Source organism: Sciurus vulgaris, assembly GCF_902686455.1.
Source record: "Sciurus vulgaris genome assembly, chromosome: 15".
Lineage (NCBI taxonomy): Eukaryota > Metazoa > Chordata > Mammalia > Rodentia > Sciuridae > Sciurus > Sciurus vulgaris.
The window spans coordinates 52,720,505-52,741,224 of record NC_136476.1 but is presented as its reverse complement, the minus strand read 5'-3'; the positions used below and the strand labels follow the sequence as shown (position 1 = coordinate 52,741,224).

Sequence of the window (20,720 nt, the reverse complement as noted above, 5' to 3'; positions counted from 1 at the left end):
TCAATAAATGGGCAAAGAAATTAGACAATTCTCAAAAAAAAAAAAAAAAAAAAAAAAGAAAAAGAAAAAAGAAAAAGAAAATACAAAAGGCCAATAAATATGTGAAGAAATTTCAACATTCCTGGCAATCAGGGAAATGGAAATTAAAACTACACTGAGATTCCTCTTATTCTAGTTAGAATGACAATCATCAAGAATACAAATAACAATAAGTGGCTTGGTGAGGATGTGGGGAATAGGTAAAATAGATTGTTTTGGTGGGACTGTGAATTAGTACAACCATTTTGGGAAAGCAATATGGAGATTCTTCAGAAGAACAGGGATATAACAACCATATATGGACCCAGCTATCCCACTCCTCAGTATCCAAAAGAACTAAAATCAGCATATTATAGTGAGACAGGCACATCAATATTTACAGCAGCACAATTCACAATAACCAAGTTATGGTACCAGCCCAGATTCCTGACAGTAGATGAATGAATTAAGAAAACATGGTATATATACACAGTGGGTTTTACTCAGTCATAAAGAATGCAATTATGGCATTTGGCCAGTAGATGGATAGATCTGGAGAGTATCATGCTAAGTGAAATAAGCCAGACTCAGAAAATCAAGGATCGAATGTATGCTTTCTCTCATATGTGGAAGCTAGAGGAAAATATGGGGGAAAAAAAAGGAAGTGGTGGTGGTGGGGTTTGGATATTGCAAGGATAGAGGGAAGATCAGTGGAATAGGAGGAGACTGAGGAGGAGGGAAGAGGGACAGGAAAGGGGAGAAATGCAGAATGAATTTGAAAAAAATTATGCTATGTACATGTATAAATATAACAGTGAATTTAATCTTTATATATATCTGTAAGCACCAACTAAATATATATAAATAAATAAATAAAAGGAAGACCTGTAGGGTAGAGGAAGAGGAATAGGGGGTGGGAGGACAGGAGGGAAAGAGGAGGCACCAGAGACCAAAATGGAACAAATTAAATTTTTCATTCTTGCATGATTATGTCAAAATGAACCTAACTATTACATATAATTATAATGTACCAATAATAAAAAGAAATCTTTTGAGCTAAAATCTACTACCCCCCCCCACACAAAAAAAAAAAAAGTGTGCAGAGAAAGGAAAAGGTATTTCAAGTAGGGAAACAACCCAAACAGACCCTAGAGTAGGAATTGGTTTGTTTGGGATATATTGAAGATAATGGTTATATTAGGATGCAGATAAGGATGTATAGGTAGCAATGGATTACCAAGAACTTTTTTTTTTTTTTTTTTTTTTTTTTTTCAGGAATGGGGATTGAACCCAGGGGTGCTCTCCACTGAGCCACATGCACAACCTTTTTAAATTTTTGATACAAGATCTCCTAAATTGCCTAGACTGGCCTTGAATTTGTAATCTTTCTGTCTCAGCCTCCCAAGTCACTGGGATTATATAGGCATGTATCCCCCATGTCCAGTTTCAAGTTCTTGAAAACCAGATAGAGTCTTGACTTTTATAATGTAGAATCCCTGTAGGTCCCTCAGTAGAGGAGTAACATCATAAAATTTGTATATTTGAGGAAAATTAAACTGATAATTGAATATAGGCTATCCTGAAATTAGTAAGGGCAAGAGACAGATCAGTCAGAAATTTTTGTAGAACAACAACAATGGATGAAGATTGAACTAGGGTGATGACACAGTCAAGAGGATTTTCAGAAGAATTGGTGGGTCATGCTAAGACAAAGGATCTTGGAGACAACAGAGAGTGTATAGTCAAAAATAACTTTAAAGTTTTTAGCCTAGCTACCCTGGAGGTTGAAAAAGGAGGATGGCAAGTTTGAGGACAACCTGGGGCAATTTAGGGAGATCCTGTCTCAAAATAAAAGGGCTGGGAATGTAGCTCAGTGGTAGAGCACTTGCCTAGCATGCATGGGGCCCTGGGTTCCAATACTGGATTCAATACTAGAAAAATAAAAAAAAAAAAAGATTTTAGCTTTTAAGTTCCTGGCTGAAACAGGGGTCATGTTTGGATTGTCTCTATGTCTTCATTAAAAAATATAGCATCTGACATAAAGTACATGCTCAGCAAATTGTATACAAAATTAGACATGAAGGTATCTTATAAGGACTTCATCTGAGTTACAGGTATTTGTCAAGAAAATTGGTAAGAAAAAAAGGGAAAATGAAGAAGGAAAGAAATGGTTGAAGTGGGTGAGGAAGAGGATTTGCAGGCTAGGAGCTTTCTTTTACCTTGCTTATCACCAGTTAAAACCCATATTTTAATTTTGGCTTTGTTCAGGGTGATGATTGTCTCAGGTACTCCATCTTGCAGTTTGTCTTCTATGCCTGTGGCTCCTAACAGCTTCGAACAGAGAGATCAATGAGTGAGGAAGAGAGGGAGGGAGGGAGGAAGAGAGAGAGGGAGAGAGAGAGAGAGAGAGAGAGAGACAGAGAGAGAGAGAGACAGAGAGAGACAGAAACAGACAGACAGCATTTAGTGCTACCCAACAACTGAACTGGCACTTCAGTGTTCTCTTTAGTGAGCTAGCTCTGTCCTGGAATGAGGATCCTGGTGGCATACTTATACTCAGCATACTTTGCCTCTCCACGTATACAACTTTTCAACCACACATTGAAGTCAAATTTAGGAAATTAGTATTAGGGACCAGAGAGGGGAGAGACTTGCCTGAGTCATATATGAAGTTATGTGCTACCTCTAAACCATCTGTTTCTCAATACACCTTCACTTTTCCTTTGCTGCACTGCACACTTCCTGGCCTCAAATGTGATGGGTTTTAAGGAAGGATCTGTATATCCCACTCCAGTTTCCCTTCAGCCCTCAAAGGGCTTCTGTGTACTTTGCTATTGTACCTACTAGAAATCTCTAAGGTTTTCAAGACTTTTTCTCACACTAGATTAAAAGAATCTTGGTTCATCACCATGCTTTCTCTCTCTAATAACACAATAGTGCTGAGACAGGGATGAGCCCCTCAGGCTGAATGACTGATGAACTACTGAATGATTCTACTAGGCCTCTAGAAGGACTGAATGTAGAAGGAGAATAGGGATCTCTACATTTTCCCTTTGGTGTCAGTTATTTCTCTTTATAGCAGAGCTGGCCTGGTCAAAAACTTCGGGGTCATCATTAACATTTCTTTTCTCATCTTCTATATTCAATCCATCAGCAAAATCTGTTGGCTCCACCTTTATAAAAACATACATAATTTGACCATTCCTGACCACTTCTACTACTTCTGTCTGGTTCAAGCCATCATCCTCTCTCATCTGTACTACTGGCCTCCTTTGGGTCTATCCTACAGTATAAATCAACACTGCAATCAGACTAATGACCTTAATAAAAGCTTGATATCACTTCTCTGATTGAACTCTTCCATGGTTCCCCACATTTCACAGCGAGTCCTTGCATCAGCCTATGATGACTCTCTCCTGCTTGTCACATTGCCTGTCCTTTCATTCTCTCCTCCTTACACTGCTCCAGCCACACTGGCTGACCTGCTGCTGTTCAACTAACAAGTAGGCCTGATCCTGTGTCAGGGTTTTTTTTTTTTTTTTTTTTCTCATGCTATTATTCTGTCTGAAAAGCTCATTTGCAAAGCCAGAGAGCTGCTTGGCTTGTCACTTATTTTTTTTTCAGGTTTTTAAAATAGCTTTTGTTTTTTAAAAGTTATTATGTGCATTACAGGAAGCAGAAAAACAGAAGCAAAAAACAGCCATCAAGTTACAAGCAGCTTAGTTGGACATGTCCCTCCAGGTTATGCATATACATACTCAACATCCTATTTTGTATGACTGAAATCATAGAGTGTATCATGCTTTTTCACACATCATGAATATTCACCAATTCAAAATACCAAAGCTACATGAGTATTTTTAATAAATAATAATACACTACACCAGTTCAATCTGCTAGGAAAAACTGTAGTCCTTTCTTGGGGACAAAAATTTCACTGAAGACAGAAATGGCAACAGGCCTCTAGATAGACATCTTGGCAGAGTTACAACTAAAACAATGCAGGCCCTTAATGCTTGATTTAAAATGAATACACCAAGAATACAGAATACACCAAGCATATTTCTAAGAGGGTTCATTATCAGATTACTACTACTAAAATATTAGCAAGAATGCATGTTCCCAGTGAATTAAAGTATTCCCATAGTACAGCCAGAATATGCACACACATCAATGCTCACATCAAAATGCAAACCCTTGAACACTCGCTCCCATCTCTCCCTGTGTGCTTCCTTCTGCCTACCTGCTGCAGCCTAACATACAAGTCCTGATATGCACTGCCCAGAGATAAAACAATTCCATGGCCAAGATGCATCTTTTCTATCAATTATAACAAAAAGATATTTATACGTTGGTTAATTGACTAGCTCTACTTCTTATGATACACTGTCACCTCAGGATATTTAGAAAGCTTAGATGTTGTGAAATAAAGGATGAACTTTGTGCACAATAAACACAAATACTTTGCCAAAAATGCATATATAGATCTATGGTTATAATCTAAAACTTTAGAACACTTCCCCTCACACTTCCTCTTCTCCCTCTTCTCCCTCTTCACCATTCCAGTGACTGAGTTCAGCACTACCTCCAGCTCCAAGAGGTGGATTAACAAAGGTCATTCCCAGAAGATAGTTCTTCCTAAAAACTAACAAAATGATATTTATATAGGGATTATTATGCTAATTCTAAAAAACTTTGGGCATTAAACTTATTCTTTAGTGCCCAAAATTTTAACTAAAATGCACTTATAACAACTGCTAGACAAACTGAACTAATAATGTAAGGGGCACAGATCACTTCTCTCTGCATACTTTCTCCACTCATGATCCACTGAACCTGAATATACTCTCCAAGATACCAAGTTTAACAATTCCATTCCCCTAAATGCTTGCCACTTTCTTCAAGTCTTCAGATCTCCTCTTCACAATGAAGACGAACTGCCCTGTGTAAAACAGCAGCAATGCCTCTGGCCCCTCTAAAACACACAGCATCCGCTGACACTCTCTTCCTGGCCTAATTTTCCCCTGTAGTGTTTTTACCATCTGATATACTATATATGTGGCTTTTTGTCTGTTTTCTCTACTGCTATAGGCACAGTATCTGGAATATAGGAGCACTAATAAATATATCCAATGAATGAATATTCTTGACCTGATTACTCCATCAATTTGTTCTGAATTTCTTAATCTGTCAGATCTTGATTTCTTATAGACTACTTAGTTTTTATGAGCAGCTTTGGGGATAAGAAACACTGCCAGAAAGATTTTTTAAAAATTACAACCAGTGCACTTTTCACTATGGATCAGAACTCCAGGGCATACTGAATCAGCTTGGATTCCAATACCCAGCCTCCTTGACACAAAACGGTGGGCTTTCCTGTTGAACCTGCCTGTCTTTCTTCTCAGAGACAGTCCACACCTGCAGATCCTCTGGATGCCACTCTCAGAACCCTTGCTTAGTTTACTGGCTGCCACCACCACCATTCTTGTTCCCAGTCTGTCCCCAGCCTCCTCACACTCACCATCAGGTCTTTCTCAATCTCTGCATAAACAACTGATAATTTAATTTCCCTATCTTTCGTAGACAGACATGCCTCATTGTGCTTCTTGCTCCAGGTGTTGAAGAATTTATCATCCAACTCTCGGTAGGCCACCATGAGGGTGCGAAGTCCATCGCTGGCAAAATCCTGGAAGACATTTGTGTGTACCAAGTCTAGGCTGGGTTAAGGCTGAGTTTAAAAAGTGAAAGACTGACCCCAGAAGCTCCATCTGCCTGCTAAATAGAATGCAATGGTTAGTACTATGGAGTTAGTGCTTAGTCTAAGCAAAAAACCACTCTTGAACTTCCTTAGCAAAATGTCCCAAGGATAGGGCCAGCATAAACTAAAAGATTGAGAATGCTTCTAAACTATAGCCTTTAGCTATAGTTTACCTAGAGTTAGCTATTATTTCCTATGTGTTTCTGGGGAAAACCAAGTCTTCTAGGTTTCTTATAAAATTGGGATAATAATTCACCTTCTACATAGAGGCTAGTGATGACTGTGGCATGAAAATGAAGGGAAAGCTGGTGTGGGAGCACACACCCGAAACTCAGGATCCTGAGTTCAAAGCCAGCCTCAGCAACTCAGTGAGGCCCTAAGCAACTTATTTAGACCCTGCCTCAAAATAAAGTTTAAAAAGGGCTAGGGATGTGGCTCAGTGGTTGAGCACTGGTTCCATCCCTGGTATCAAAAAAAGGAAAAAAGGAAATAATAAAGTAAAAAGGAGTTTTCATTAAAAAAAATGATGTTACTATTCTTTTACAAGCATACATTTGTTTTAATTTTTCTTTCTCCCTTCCTTCCTCCACCAAATACTCAATGGACATCCTGCACATCCAAATGCTTATGTATTTGTCTACATCAGTTGATTAGTTGATTAGCTGCAGCTCAGTTGATTAGCTACAGCCAGCTGTGTTAATGAGACCACTGTTGAAATGTTTTTGGGTGAGTTAGCATGTTTTTACTCCTTGGCCTGTGTTATAGACTGACTAACCATAGCTAACCCTCTTGCAGGAATATATTTTTGGTCATAAGGAAGGTGGGGTGAAAATGTGGGTGATTCAGGACAGAACTAATATCCATCCAAGCATGGGTTAGAAACAGATTTTATGTAGGGAGAACTGCACATGAGCAAGAATTTTACATTATTGTCACTAGAATTAACTACAAAATAATTCATGTTGGCATTATAAAAGCAAAGAGAAACATCATTTGCTCTTATTCCATGTAATTCCTGAGTGATATTAACTGTCAAGTGAAATCAACAAAAAGTAATATATGTAGGAAATGACAACTCAAACTTCTGTTGGTAGCCTGCGATCATCTCAGGAGACTTGTTTTTTTTTTTTTTTTTTTCTTTTTGGTACTGGGGATTGAACCCAGGGGTACTGTACCACTGAGCTACATCCCCAGTCCTTTTCATTTCTTATTTTGAGACAGGGTCTTGCTAAGTTTATGAGGGTCTCACTAAGTTGCTGAGGTTGGTCTTGAACTTGCGATCTTCCTATCTTAGCCTCCTAAGTCACTGTAATTACAGGCATGCTCCACTGTTCACCTCAGAAACCTTCTTAAGAAGGAAATGATAATGGCAGAAACTGGTTTTTTATAGGATAAAAGCACTTAACAAGCTTAGTAAAACACAGATTCATTAATCCATTTAACAAATAATTTAGCACCATGCTTTAATATTATCTTTTATCCCTATTTATATCTTTTTCTTTTCTCTTAGTACTGGGGTGAACCAACCAGAGCCTGGGGCCAAATCTTATCTACCATCTGTTTTTGTATGACCTGTTTGCTGATCCCTGGCTTAGAGGCTCTGGAGCTGTGCTTTTGCATAAGTGGGTAGTTGGAGCTTGATTTTTATAGGTTTGGTATCAATGGATAGTAGAGTATAGTGTAGTCAGGCCTCACTATAAGTGTCTATTAAGGTTGGTAGCAGGAAGCATGTCAAAATATCTAAAGCAGTTTTTAGGACACCCTTTGAAGCCAGTCCAGGGAAATGTTCTCTGAGAAAATACCCTAACTCATGTGTTCTGTAAGGTTAAAAGATAAGAGATTATACCATTTTAAAAATACTGTAGCCTCTGGGGACCAGTGTAAGCTACAAGAGGGGTCTTGTGTAGAACACTTCACTAACTTCATTTTTTAAAAAGTTTTCTTTTTGTAGTTGTAAATGTACGGCATGCCTTTTTAAAAAATTGGTTTTATTTATTTATTTGTTTTATTTATATTTTTTATGTGGTGTTGAGGATCGAACACCAGGCCTTGCACATGCTAGGTGAGTGACTACCACTGTGCCACAACCCAACCCCTTATTGTTTATTTTTATGCAGTGATAAGGATGGAACCCAGTGCCTCACCATGCTGGGCAAGCGCTCTGCCACTGAGCTTCAGCCCCAGCCCCACTGACTTCTATTTTTTTAACAATATATAATCCATATGCTATGAAATTTACCCTTTCATACTATACATATCAGTAGCTATTATTATTATTATTATTTGATACTGGGATTGAACCCAGGGGCATTTTACCATGGAGCCACATCTTCAGCCTTTTTTGTTTTTTTGAGACACGGTCTCACTAAGTTGCTTAGGGCCTTGCTGGTTGCTGAGGCTGGCCTTGAACTTGTGATCCTCCTCCCTCAGCTTCCCGAGTAATGTGGATTACAGGTGTTCATCACTGTGCCTGTCCATTTCAGTAGCCTTTTAAAAAGTATATTCACAAAATTTGTGCAGCCATTATCACTATCTCATTCCAGAACATTTTTATCACCCCCAAAAGAAACACATGTCCGTTAGCTGTCATTCCCCACTCCTTTTCCTCACAACTGCTGGCAACTACTACATTCTTCTTCTTCTTCTTCTTTTTGATACAGGGGATTGAACCCAGAGGTCCTCTACCACTGGGCTATACTCCAGCCCTTTTTATTTTATTTCAAGGCAGGGTCTCACTAAGTTGCTAAGGCTGATTTCAAAGTTGCAATCCTGCCTCAGACTCCTGAGTTGCTGGAATTACAGACATGCACCACCATGCCTAGCTCACTAATTTTTTTTTCCTAGTGTGGACATTTCTTATTAATGGATCATAGAATATGTGGTCTTTTGGTTTTTTTCATTTATCACAATGTTTTCAAGTTTTATTTATGTTATAGCATATATCAGTACTTCATTCTTTTTATTGCCAAATAATATTGCATTGTATAGATATACCACATTTATCATTTGTTGATGGACATTTGTGTTGTTTCAACTTTTTGGTCATTATGAATAATGCTGTTATGAACACTCATACAATTTTTTGTGTGGAGGTATATTTTCATTTCTCTTGGAAATACACATAGGCATGGAATTTCTGGGTTATATAAGTCTATGCTTAACTTTTTGAGGAAATACCAGACTGTTTTCCAAAATGGCTATGCCATTTTACTTTTCCATCAGTGATGTGTGAGGTTTATAATTTCTCTAAACCCTTGCCAACATTTATTATTGTCTGGTTATCTATTTTATTTGAGTCGTTGTAGTGGGTGTAAAGTGATATTTCATGTTTTTTATTTGCATTTTCCTAATGACTAAAGATGTTGAACATCTTTTCATATGCTTATTGCCTATTTGTTCTTTGACTTCTGGTTATATATATTGATGTAGAGTCACCTTGAAATAGCCAAATCAAACAATTTTCTTCAATCTATTTATCTTATTTTATATATATATATATATATATATATATATATATATATATATATATATATATATATTTACTTTTTACCTGACCCACTCTCCATCTTGCCCTTTGTTCTCTCCTTATTTCCCTAATCTTTTGTATATCCATGCTTAGGGGTAGAGACCCCAGAGGGTATAGATATGGTTTTCTTTTCATGTGCCAGCAGGCTGGAGTCAGTCTCTTTTTGATATATCCTAAATACTAAAGGGAGAAGAATAAGATAGGGATAAGGGAAGTGCCCTTGGGGATTTTAACCCTGTAGATGACAGAGGGAGGTATCAAACAGCTCTCTCAGAAACTTGGGCCTGGAACTTCCTGCTCCGGCTCTCATCATGGCTGGAGGATAAGGCCTTCCATATCAGCAAGCCCTCTTCTGAACCAAACACCAGGTCTGATTGTGGGACCTCCTGAGGTAGGAATACTCAGGGATCACATAACTCTTCTGATTATTTTAAATGTTCCCACAGATAAAATTCTTGTCATGCCTATGGGGTGCTGTCCCAACTCAACTCTTTGACATAGAAGTTGGCAATATAGTCAGTGAGAATTCCACATTATGAGACAGTTTTAGTCTTCTACCAGCTAAAGAGACACAGATACCAGTGTACACCCACAGAGTGAAATAGAGTTCCTGAGCTTCCTTATGCTGAGAGAATTACAACTATCCTTGGCTTAGCAATGCCAAGGAAGCTGAGACTGTCATGTTCTCTGTCCAGCACAGCATAGCTACATCTACATATCACCTGGCCTTTTCCCTATAAATTGTAACCACTTATGTGGGACCTGCAGACAGGCAATCTAGCTGCTGCTCCTCAGTTTGATCAAACTGCATAAAATTAATTTTTCCATTGTTTGTCTACTTAAGCAGGTGGGTAGCTGAATCTGACCAGCTGGAATCTAGGCAGGTTCCTTGGCTGCTGGTAATAACAGAAATACACTGACATGGGGACACATTTGTCCCCATGGACACATGTGAACATGTATCCAGAGGCACCATCCCTCTCCTGCAGTCTAAACACTTACATCCAAATGTTCCATGGTCACGTTATTAAGGGCTACACAGGAACGATGAAGTAGCTCAGAGATGATGGTGTCTGCTCCTTTGCAGAACAACATTACCCGATTTTCAGGAGTTCTCACTAAAGATAAACAAATTAAGCAAAATAACCATTTAAGCCTATTGTTATAAGAACTTATCTGGGCCATTGAAGATTGATAGGAGGCTATTCCCCATGACATTTGTTTGTGCTGCCTTTGGAGGCTAAGAACTCAGTGAGTGGTCACATAGGAGAAATGATGTGGAAAGGGCTGGTGAGAGTGACAAAGGCACTTATGGAAGGAGTTCTTCCATGGGTTCAATGTCACCTGTGGAAGACTCTGATGCAGAATGGCATTTGGCCTCTCAATTCCAAGTCCCAGATCAAAGCCCAATTTAATAAGGACAAAGGATGCAAAATGACCTTCTTTCTTTTCAGTCTGAGGCCAAACTAATTGAGAAAGCAAGACAGTATAAATTTTCCCTACACAATCACCTCTCAGTATCAGGGATTGGATACCCCCACCCTTGTGGAGACCAAAATTCACAGATGCTTGATTCCCTTATGTAGAATGGCATAATGTTTACATATAACCTACAAATATACTCCTATATACTTTATTGTCTTTTTTGGGGGGTGTGTACCAGGGATTGAACACAGGGGCATTCGACCACTGAGCCACATCCCAAGCCCTATTTTGTATTTTATTTAGACACAGGGTCTCACTGAGTTGCTTAGCACCTCACTTTTGCTGAGGCTGGCTTTGAACTCGAGATCCTCCTGCCTCAGCCTCCCAAGCCACTGGGATTACAGGTGTGTGCCACCGTGCCCAGCACCTATGTACTTTAAATCATCTCTAAATCACTTATGATACATAATGCAATGAAAGAACTATGTAAATAGTTATAATAGTACATTGTTTAGGGAATAGTGACAAGAAAAGAGTCTGCACATTTTCAGACAAAACTTTTTTTTTTTTTTCCTTTTTGGTGCTAGGGATAGATTCCCAGACCTTGTGCATGCTAAGCACGCTATGTACCAATGAAATACACCCCAGGCCTGATGCAACATTTTTTTTTCAATTATTTAAAATCTATGGTTGGTTGAATCTGATGTGAAACCTAAGAGGGCTGACTGTATTATTTGCTTCTATCTGTTACACCATGTTCAGGCTTTATGATTTATTCTCTTTCTTATTTGACTTTGAGGGTGCTGACAAGCCACTACTTAGAAACACTAGAGAAAGACTTATTAGTACATGGTAGCAAACTCCCATATATGTATAAGATAAAATTCAAAGGAGATACGAGAGAAGGGGAATGGTTATGTGTTTCTATTTGAAGCACAGTACCTGTGAGAAGACACATGATTGGGAGAAGACATTTGTGTGTAGATAAAAGAGAAAGTCAATTGTGAATATGAATAAAGGGCAAAGAAAGGGAGACAGCTGACTAGAAGGGACACCCACCAATAACAGACATCCTCTTGCGTACACTGCTGAAGTCCAAAATAGCCAGCAATTGATAGACTCTGGTTTTTCCCATTTCGACCACTGTGATAGTCTCAGACGTGCGGGAACGGAACACAAAGCCAAGGTTTCTGGCAGCAGTGACCAGGGCACCTTCATCTGGGGACTGAGCCTGGTACACCAGCTCACCTGACAGGAGAGAAGAGGGCAACTAGAGCCCACAGAGATGAGCTGCTGAAGTCCACCCAGAAGTGACATTGCCTTCCAAGTGGCTTAAATAAAGATGGAGCCCAGGAGGGTACATCTTTCCTCAAAACTTCTTCATAAGTTTGGTGCTAAAAAGGTAGGTTGCATAAAACATGTCAGTCTCTTTTCCTTTCCAGTATTTTCAACTGAGTTAATATTACACAGGTAACTGATATTTGCAATGCTTACAAACAAAACACAGGCATTACTTTCCAACTTTATGGGTAAAAAATGGGTTCAGAGAGCTTACTAAAAATGAGGTTCCTGGGCCCCACCCAAACGTACTGAATCCACAATCACAAAATTTGGGAGAAGGGTCTAAGAAGTTGAAATTTTAATAAATCTCTTAGTTGATTCTCATGCATGTGGCATAAATTGCTGCCTAAGACTGGCCACACGTGGATAAACACTGCTATGTAAAAGACTGATGATTTAGTAAGCAATTAAAAAATTATATATATGTTACCACCTTTAACTCACCCTGAGAAGTTAAATGACTCACTCTGTTGAATTAGCTTTCAATCTGATATTAATCAGGATATTTCTAGAACTCCTTTGTTAGACTATTATCACAATTTGAGATATCTTTTGGACAATTTCTCTTTTGAAGGTCAGTTTGATTTTTAAAACAGGCATCATCAGAGTCTTATACTTGTGAACAAGGAAGGTAAGGGGATAATTTTAGGTAAGACATAAATATCTACTGAACAGCTAAGGTCAAATATGCTTCAAATAACAGCATCTTGTTGCAATGGCAGACACAAAGAAACATGGTGGGGAGGGAACTCACAGGACCAGGAGATATGAGATTTGGATTCTGATGTCTACCTTCCAGGGTTTTGTTGTTGTTATTATTGTTTTGTTTTTGGTAGTGGGGACTGAACGTAGAGATGTCTTGCCACCGAGCTACATCCCCAGCTCTTTTTAATTTTTATTCTGAGACAAGGTCTCACTAAGTTGCTTAGGGCATCACCAATTTGCTAAGGCTGGTTTTGAACTTGTGATCCTTCTGCCTTAGTCACTGGGATTACAGGTGTTTGCCACTGCACCTGGCTTATCTCTATCCCTCTGAACTATAGGATTTTAGGCAAGTAACTTAATCTCTCTCTCTCTTTTTTAAGCAATTTCTTTAAAAAAAATTTTATAGTTGTAGATGGACAGCATGCTTTTATTTATTTTTATGTGAAGGATCAAACCCAGTGCCTCACATTGCTTGGCAAGCATCCTGCCACTGAGCCAAAACCCCAGCTCACAATTTCTTTTAACTTCAGTTTTCCTTTTCAGTAAAATTGGGATTTTTTTTCTGTTCTACCTACTTCAGAGAGTTATTGTGAAGATTATAGAATATAAATGAAAGCTATTTATAGAACTATAAAGTGACATATAAATATAGGGTATTATTGTTGGTAATATTAAAAGTATTTACTTTAAAGGACACTTCATTTTGTTGTGTACATTCTCTCTCTCTCTCTCTCTCTCTCTCTCTCTCTTTCTCTCTCACCCACGGGTACTTTAACAACGAGCCACTTCCCTGCCCCTATTTTGAGACAGGGTCTTGCTAAGTTGCTGAAGGTTTCACTTAGTTGCCGAGGCTGGCCTCAAACTTGGGATCCTCCTGCCTCAGCCTCCCAAGTTACTGGGATTACAGGTGTGCACCACCGCACCCAGCTACGTTTTTTGTTTTTGTTAAGAAAAAATATCTTCTTAAATTATAATCAGTCATTTCTCATTCATGGTTTTTGAAAAGGTTTGGATAAATTAATGGATGACTTTGCTACATTTGGTTACTGAAGAAACTAAGATAAACTAGGTGTGGTAGTACACACCTATAATCCCAGCTACTGGTTAGGCTAAGGCAGAATGACCACAAGTTCAAGGCCAGTCTGGGCAACAATTTAGTAAGACCCTATCTCAACAACAACAGCCAAAAAACAGAAAAAAAAAAAAAAAAAAAAAAAAAAAAAAAAAAAAAAAAAAAAACCTAAGAGGACAACTCAACTCATTATTTAGAAAGTCTTGTCAGAGATAGTGTGACTACTCTTGGGGACTATGTGACAATATCACAGGGCCTTAAGATCATAATTTCCCTAAATGGCATGAAATGTGAACCCTATTCAAGGACTGAATCTTTCTTTAAACCAAGAGGTATCCAGCTAAGCATGGTGGTACATGCCTGTTAATCCCAGCAGCTTGGGAGGCTGAGGTAGGAGGATAACAAGTTCAAGGCCAGGCTTGGCAATTTAGCAAGACCCTGTCTCAAAATAAAAATAAAAAAAAAAATTTAAAAAAGAGCTAGGGATGTGACTGAGTGGTTAAGCACCCCTGGGTTTAAGCCCTGGTACCAAAGAAACAAACAAAAGTTCCTAAAAACCAAGGGGTGGTTTCCTACTTGAACATCTCCCAGTTCATTACTTGTCTCGACTGTCGATTCCACTGCAGGACAGTGCTCCCCCTTTGAAGGTTCTTTCTTAGATTAAGCCATTACAAATCATATCAAACCACCTACGCTATGACACATTCTCAGTCCAAGAAGCCTCAGGCCTCCCTTACCTTCTACCTTCTCTTGTGACATCACGGTATGACATAATGAGAGGGAGAGGAAAAACATATGCACCCAGTGATCTCCTTTTTTTACTGCTTCCATCAAAGTCTGGTCATAAAATGAACATTTAGGACTGGACAGCTTGTTGTAGAAGTCACCTTCTTCTTTCTGGAACATATAAGCCAGAACAAAGTTGTCAACAGCGTGATGTTTTATAGGTCAACTTGGGTGCAATTTCTAGAATGTGATGAGAACTCTTAAGAAGATGAGAAGGGAAAAGCAAGATAAACACTGGGCTGGTTTCTTAGGTACTTACAGCTCTCACCTGGACCATCCAGTTGCGTGGGCCACAGAGGTCCTTCCTACAGAAGACAAGCTGAGCACTACCTGGCAGACCCTTCTTTTTTAAAATTTGTTGTTTTTAGATACATGACAGTAGAGTATATTTGACATATTATACATGCATGGAGTACAACCCATTCCAATTAGGATCTCATTCTTGTGGTTGTATATAATGTAGATCTAGTTACACTGGTCGTATATTCATGAGCAAAGGAAAGTTATGTCCAATTCATTCTTTCCTATTTCCATTCCCACCCCCCTTCCCTTCATTCTCCTTTGTCTATTCCAATGAACTTCTTTAAAAATTTTTTTTTTTACTTGTAGAGGGACACAACAACTTTTATTTATTTTTATGTGGTGCTGAGGATCGAACCCAGTGCCTCACATGTGCTAGGCAGCTGCTCAACCACTAAACCACAATCCCAGTCCTCCAATGAACTTCTATTCCTCCCCTCCTGACCCTCCCTTGTTGTGGGTTAGTATCTACATATCAAAGAGAACATTCAGACTTTGTTTTCTCTGAGACTGGCTTATTTCACTTAGCATGATAGTCTCTAGCTCCACCCATTTGCCAGCAAATGCCAAAATTTCATTCTTCTTCATGGCTGAGTAATATTCCACTGTGTATATATACACCACATTTTCTTATCCATTCATCTGTTGAAGGGCATTAAGGTTAGTTTCATAGCTTGGTTATTGTGAATTGAGCTGCTATAAACATTGATGTGGCTGCATCACTGTACTATGCTTATTTTAAGTCCTTTGGGTATAGACCGAGGAGCATGACAGCTGGGTCAAATGGTGGTTCCATTCCAAGTTTTCTAAGGAATCTTCATACTGCTTTCCAGAGTGGTTGCACCAATTTGCAGTCCCACCAGGAATGTATGAGTGAACATTTTCCCCCACATCCTCACCAATGTATTCTTGATAATTGCCATTCTGACTGGAGTGAGCTGGAATCTCAATGTAGTAATGGAGTTTTAATTTGCATTTTTCTAATTGCTTTTTTTCATATATTTGTTGATCATTTGTATTTCTTCTTCTGTGAAGTGCCTATTCAGTTTCTTTGCCCATTTATTGATTGGATTATTTGTTTTTTTGGTGTTGAGTTCAATGTATATCCTAGAGATTAATGCTCTATTTGAGGTGCAGGTAGAAAAGATTTTTTCCCATTCTGTAGGCTCTCTCTTCACATTTTTGATGGCTTCCTTTGTTGTGAAGAAGCTTTTTAGTTTGATAAAATCATGTTTATTGATTGTTGATTTTACTTTTTGTGCTTTAAGAATCTTGTTGAGGAAGTTGGTCCCTGAGCTGACATAATGGAGAGTTGGGCCTACATTTCTTATAGTAGGCACAGGGTCTCTGATCTAATGCCTAGGTCTTTGATCCACTTTGAGTTTTGTGCAGGCTGACAGATAGGGGTTAAATTCCTTCTGCTACATGTGGATTTCCAGTTTTCCTAGCACCATTTGTTGAATAGGCTATCTTTTCTCCAATGTATGTTTATGGTGCCTTTATCTAAGATGAGGTAACTGTATTTATGTGGATTTATCTCTGTGTCTTCTATTCTATACAACTGGTCTATGTGTCTGTTTTTATGCCAGTTTTTGTCATTGTAGCTCTGTAGTATAATTTAAAGTCAGGTACTGTGATGCCTCTAGCATTGCTGTTTTGGCTTAAAATTGCTTTGGATATTCTGGGTCTTTTGTTCTTCCAAATTAATTTTAGGTCTATTTTTTTCTAATTTTGTGAAGAATGTCATTAGTATTTTGATGGGGAATGCATTGAATCTGTGTATTGCTTTTGGTAGTATGGCCATTTTGACAATATTAATTCTGCCTATCCAAGAACATGGGAGATCTTTCCATCTTCTCAGGTCTTCTTCAATTTCTTTCTTTATTGTTCTGTAGTTTTCATTGTAGAGGGCCTTCAACTCTTTTGTTAGATTGATTCCCAAGTATTTTATTTTTTTTGAGGCTATTGTGAATGGAGTAGTTTTCCTAATTTCTCTTTCAGCTGATTCATCATTGGTGTATAGGAACATAATTGATTTATGGGTGTTAACTTTATATCCTGCTACTTTGCTAAATGAGTTTATGAGTTCAAGAATCTTTCTAGTAAAGTTTTTTGGGTCTGCTAAATATAGAATCATGTCATTAGCAAATAGGGATAGTTTTAACTTTTCTTTTCATATTTGTATCCCTTTAATTTCTCTCTTTTGTCTAATTTCTCTTGCTAGAGCTTCAAGGATGATGTTGAATAGAAATGGTGAAAGAGGGCATCCCTGTCTTGTTCCAGTTTTTAAAGGGAATGCTTTCAATTTTTCTCCATTTAGAATGATGTTTGCTGTGGGTTTAGCACATATAGCTTTTACAATGTTGAGGTATGTTCCTACCATCCCTAGTTTTTCTAATGTTTTCAGCATGAACAGATGCTGAATTTTGTCAAATACTTTTTCTACATCTATTGAGATAATCATATGAATCTTGTCTTTAAGTCAATTGATGTGATGAATTATGTTTATTTATTTCTATATATTGAATCATCACTGCATGCCTGGAATGAACCCCACTTAATCATGGTGCACTATCTTTTCAATGTTTTTGTATGATTTACAGTATTTTATTGAGATTTTTTGCATCTATGTTCATGAGGGATATTGGTTTAAAGTTTCTTTACTTGATGTGTCCTTGTCTTTGGTAATAGTGTAATACTAACATCATAGTATGAGTTTGGAAGAGTTCTCTCCTTTTCTATTTCATGGAATAATTTAAGTAGTATTGGTGTAAGTTCCTCTTCGAAGGTCTGGTAGAATCTGGCTGAGAATTCATCTGGTCCTGGGCTTTTCTTTGTTCATATGCTTTTTTTTTTTTTTTTTTTTTTTTTTTTTTATTTATTTATTTTTATTGTAAACAAATGGGATACATGTTGTTTCTCTGTTTGTACATGGCGTAAAGGCATACCATTTGTGTAATCATAAATTTACATAGAGCAATGTTGTTTGATTCATTCTGTTATTTTTCCCCCTTCCCCCCACCCCTCCCACCCCTCTTTACCCTCTATACAGTAGTTCCTTCCTCCATACTTGCCCCCCTCCCTAACCCTAACTCTAACCCTTCCCTCCCCCCCATTATGTGTCAACCTCCACTTATTAGCGATATCATTCGTCCTTTGGCTTTTTGAGATTGGCTTATCTCACTTAGCATGATATTCTCCAATTTCATCCATTTGCCTGCAAATGCCATAATTTTATCATTCTTTATGGCTGAGTAATATTCCATAGTATATATATACCACAGTTTCTTTATCCACTCATCAATTGAAGGGCATCTAGGTTGGTTCCACAGTCTGGCTATTGTGAATTGAGCAGCTATGAACATTGATGTGGCTGTATTTCTGTAGTATGCAGATTTTAAGTCCTTTGGGTATAGGCCAAGGAGTGGGATAGCTGGGTCAAATGGTGGTTCCATTCCAAGTTTTCTAAGGAATCTCCACACTGCTTTCCATAGTGGCTGCACTAATTTGCAGCCCCACCAGCAGTGTATGAGTGTACCTTTCTCCCCACATCCTCGCCAACACCTGTTGTTGCTCGTATTCTTGATAATCGCCATTCTAATTGGGGTGAGATGGAACCTTAGGGTGGTTTTGATTTGCATTTCTCTTATTACTAGAGATGTTGAACATTTTTCCATATGTTTGTTGATTGCTTGTAGATCTTCTTCTGTGAAGTGTCTATTCATTTCCTTAGCCCATTTGTTGACTGGACTGTTTGAATTCTTGGAGTAGAGTTTTTTGAGTTCTTTATAGATTCTGGAGATTAGTGCTCTATCTGAAGTGTGATTGGCAAAGATATTCTCCCACTCTGTAGGCTCTTTCTTCGCATTGCTGATAGTTTCCTTTGCTGAGAGAAAGCTTTTTAGTTTGAATCTATCCCAGTGGTTGATTCTAGCTTTTATTTCTTGTGCTATGGGAGTCCTGTTAAGGAAGTCTGGTCCTAGACCAACAAGATGAAGATTTGGACCTACTTTTTCTTCTATAATCTGCAGGGTCTCTGGTCTGATTCCGAGGTCCTTAATCCATTTTGAGTTTAGTTTCGTGCATGGTGAGAGATATGGGTTTAGTTTCATTCTGTTGCATATGGATTTCCAATTCTCCCAGCACCATTTGTTGAAGAGGCTATCTTTTCTCCATTGCATATTTTTGGCCCCTTTGTCTAGTATGAGAAAATTGTATTTATTTGGGTTTGTGTCCGTGTCCTCTATTCTGTACCATTGATCTACTTTTCTATTTTGGTACCAATACCATGCCGTTTTTGTTACTATTGCTTTGTAGTAGAGTTGAAGATCTGGTATTGCAATACCCCCTGTTTCACTCTTCCTGCTAAGGATTGCTTTAGCTATTCTGGGTTTCTTATTCTTCCAGATGAATTTCATAATTGCCTGCTCTATTTCTGTAAGGTACGTCATTGGGATTTTAATTGGAATTGCATTGAATTTGTATAGCACTTTAGGTAGTATGGCCATTTTGACAATATTAATTCTTCCTATCCAAGAACATGGAAGATCTTTCCATCTTCTAAGGTGTTCTTTAATTTCTTTCTTTAGTGTTGTATAGTTCTCATTGTAGAGGTCTTTCACCTCTTTTGTGAGATTGATTCCCAAGTATTTTATTTTTTTCGAGGCTATTGTGAATGGGGTAGTTTTCCTAATTTCTCTTTCTGAAGATTCATCACTTATGTATAAAAATGCGTTGGATTTATGGGCATTGATCTTGTAACCTGCTACTTTACTGAAATCACTTATGAGTTCTAAGAGTTTTCTGGTGGAATTTCCAGGTTCCTCTAAATATATAATCATGTCATCAGCGAACAGGGATAGTTTGAGTTCTTCTTTTCCAATTCGTATCCCTTTAATTTCTTTGGTTTGTCTAATTGCTCTGGCCAGAGTCTCAAGAACGATGTTGAATAGAAGTGGTGAAAGAGGGCATCCCTGCCTTGTTCCAGTTTTTAGGGGGAATGCTTTCAGTTTTTCACCATTTAGAATGATATTAGCCATGGGCTTAGCATAAATGGCCTTTACAATATTAAGGAATGTTCCCACTATCCCTATTTTTTCTAGTGTTTTGAGCATGAAGGGGTGCTGTATTTTATCAAATGCTTTTTCTGCATCTATTGAAATAATCATGTGATTCTTGACTTTAAGTCTATTAATATGGTGAATTACGTTTATTGATTCCTGATGTTGAACCAACCTTGCATCCCTGGGATGAAACCCACTTGATCATGGTGCACTATCTTTTTAATATGTTTTTGTATGCGATTTGCTAAAATTTTGTTGAGAATTTTTGCGTCGATGTTCATTAAGGATATTGGTCTGAAATTTTCCTTCCTTGATGAGTCTCTGTCTGGTTTAGGTATCAGTGTGATATTGGCTTCATAGAATGAGTTTGGGAGGGTTCCCTCCTCTTCTATTTTATGGAATACTTTGAGAAGTATTGGAATGAGCTCTTCCTTAAAGGTTTTGTAGAACTCGGCTGAGAACCCATCTGGTCCCGGACTTTTCTTTGTTGGTAGGCTTTTGATGACTTCTTCTATTTCAGTACTTGAAATTGGTCTATTTAAATTGTTTATGTCCTCCTCATTCAGTTTAGGCAATTCATATGTCTCTAGAAACCTGTTGATGTCTTCGAAATTTTCTATTTTGTTGGAGTATAGATTTTCAAAATAGCTTCTAATTATGTTTTGTATTTCCATCCTGTCTGTAGTGATATTTCCTTGTTCATTCCGAATTTTAGTGATTTGGGTT

At 38.1% G+C, this 20,720-nt stretch overlaps 1 protein-coding gene across 1 annotated transcript in view; it reads right to left on the bottom strand.

Annotated features, from left to right (window-relative positions):
* Nucleotides 1-20,720, bottom strand: part of LOC306644675 (phospholipid-transporting ATPase FetA-like) — a 190,977-nt gene that overhangs the window by 37,054 nt on the left and 133,203 nt on the right. The window contains 5 exon segments of the mRNA XM_079111815.1: nt 2,238-2,349; nt 5,540-5,704; nt 10,305-10,420; nt 11,787-11,975; nt 14,583-14,742. Of these exon segments, the coding sequence (XP_078967941.1) occupies nt 2,238-2,349; nt 5,540-5,704; nt 10,305-10,420; nt 11,787-11,975; nt 14,583-14,742 (742 nt within the window).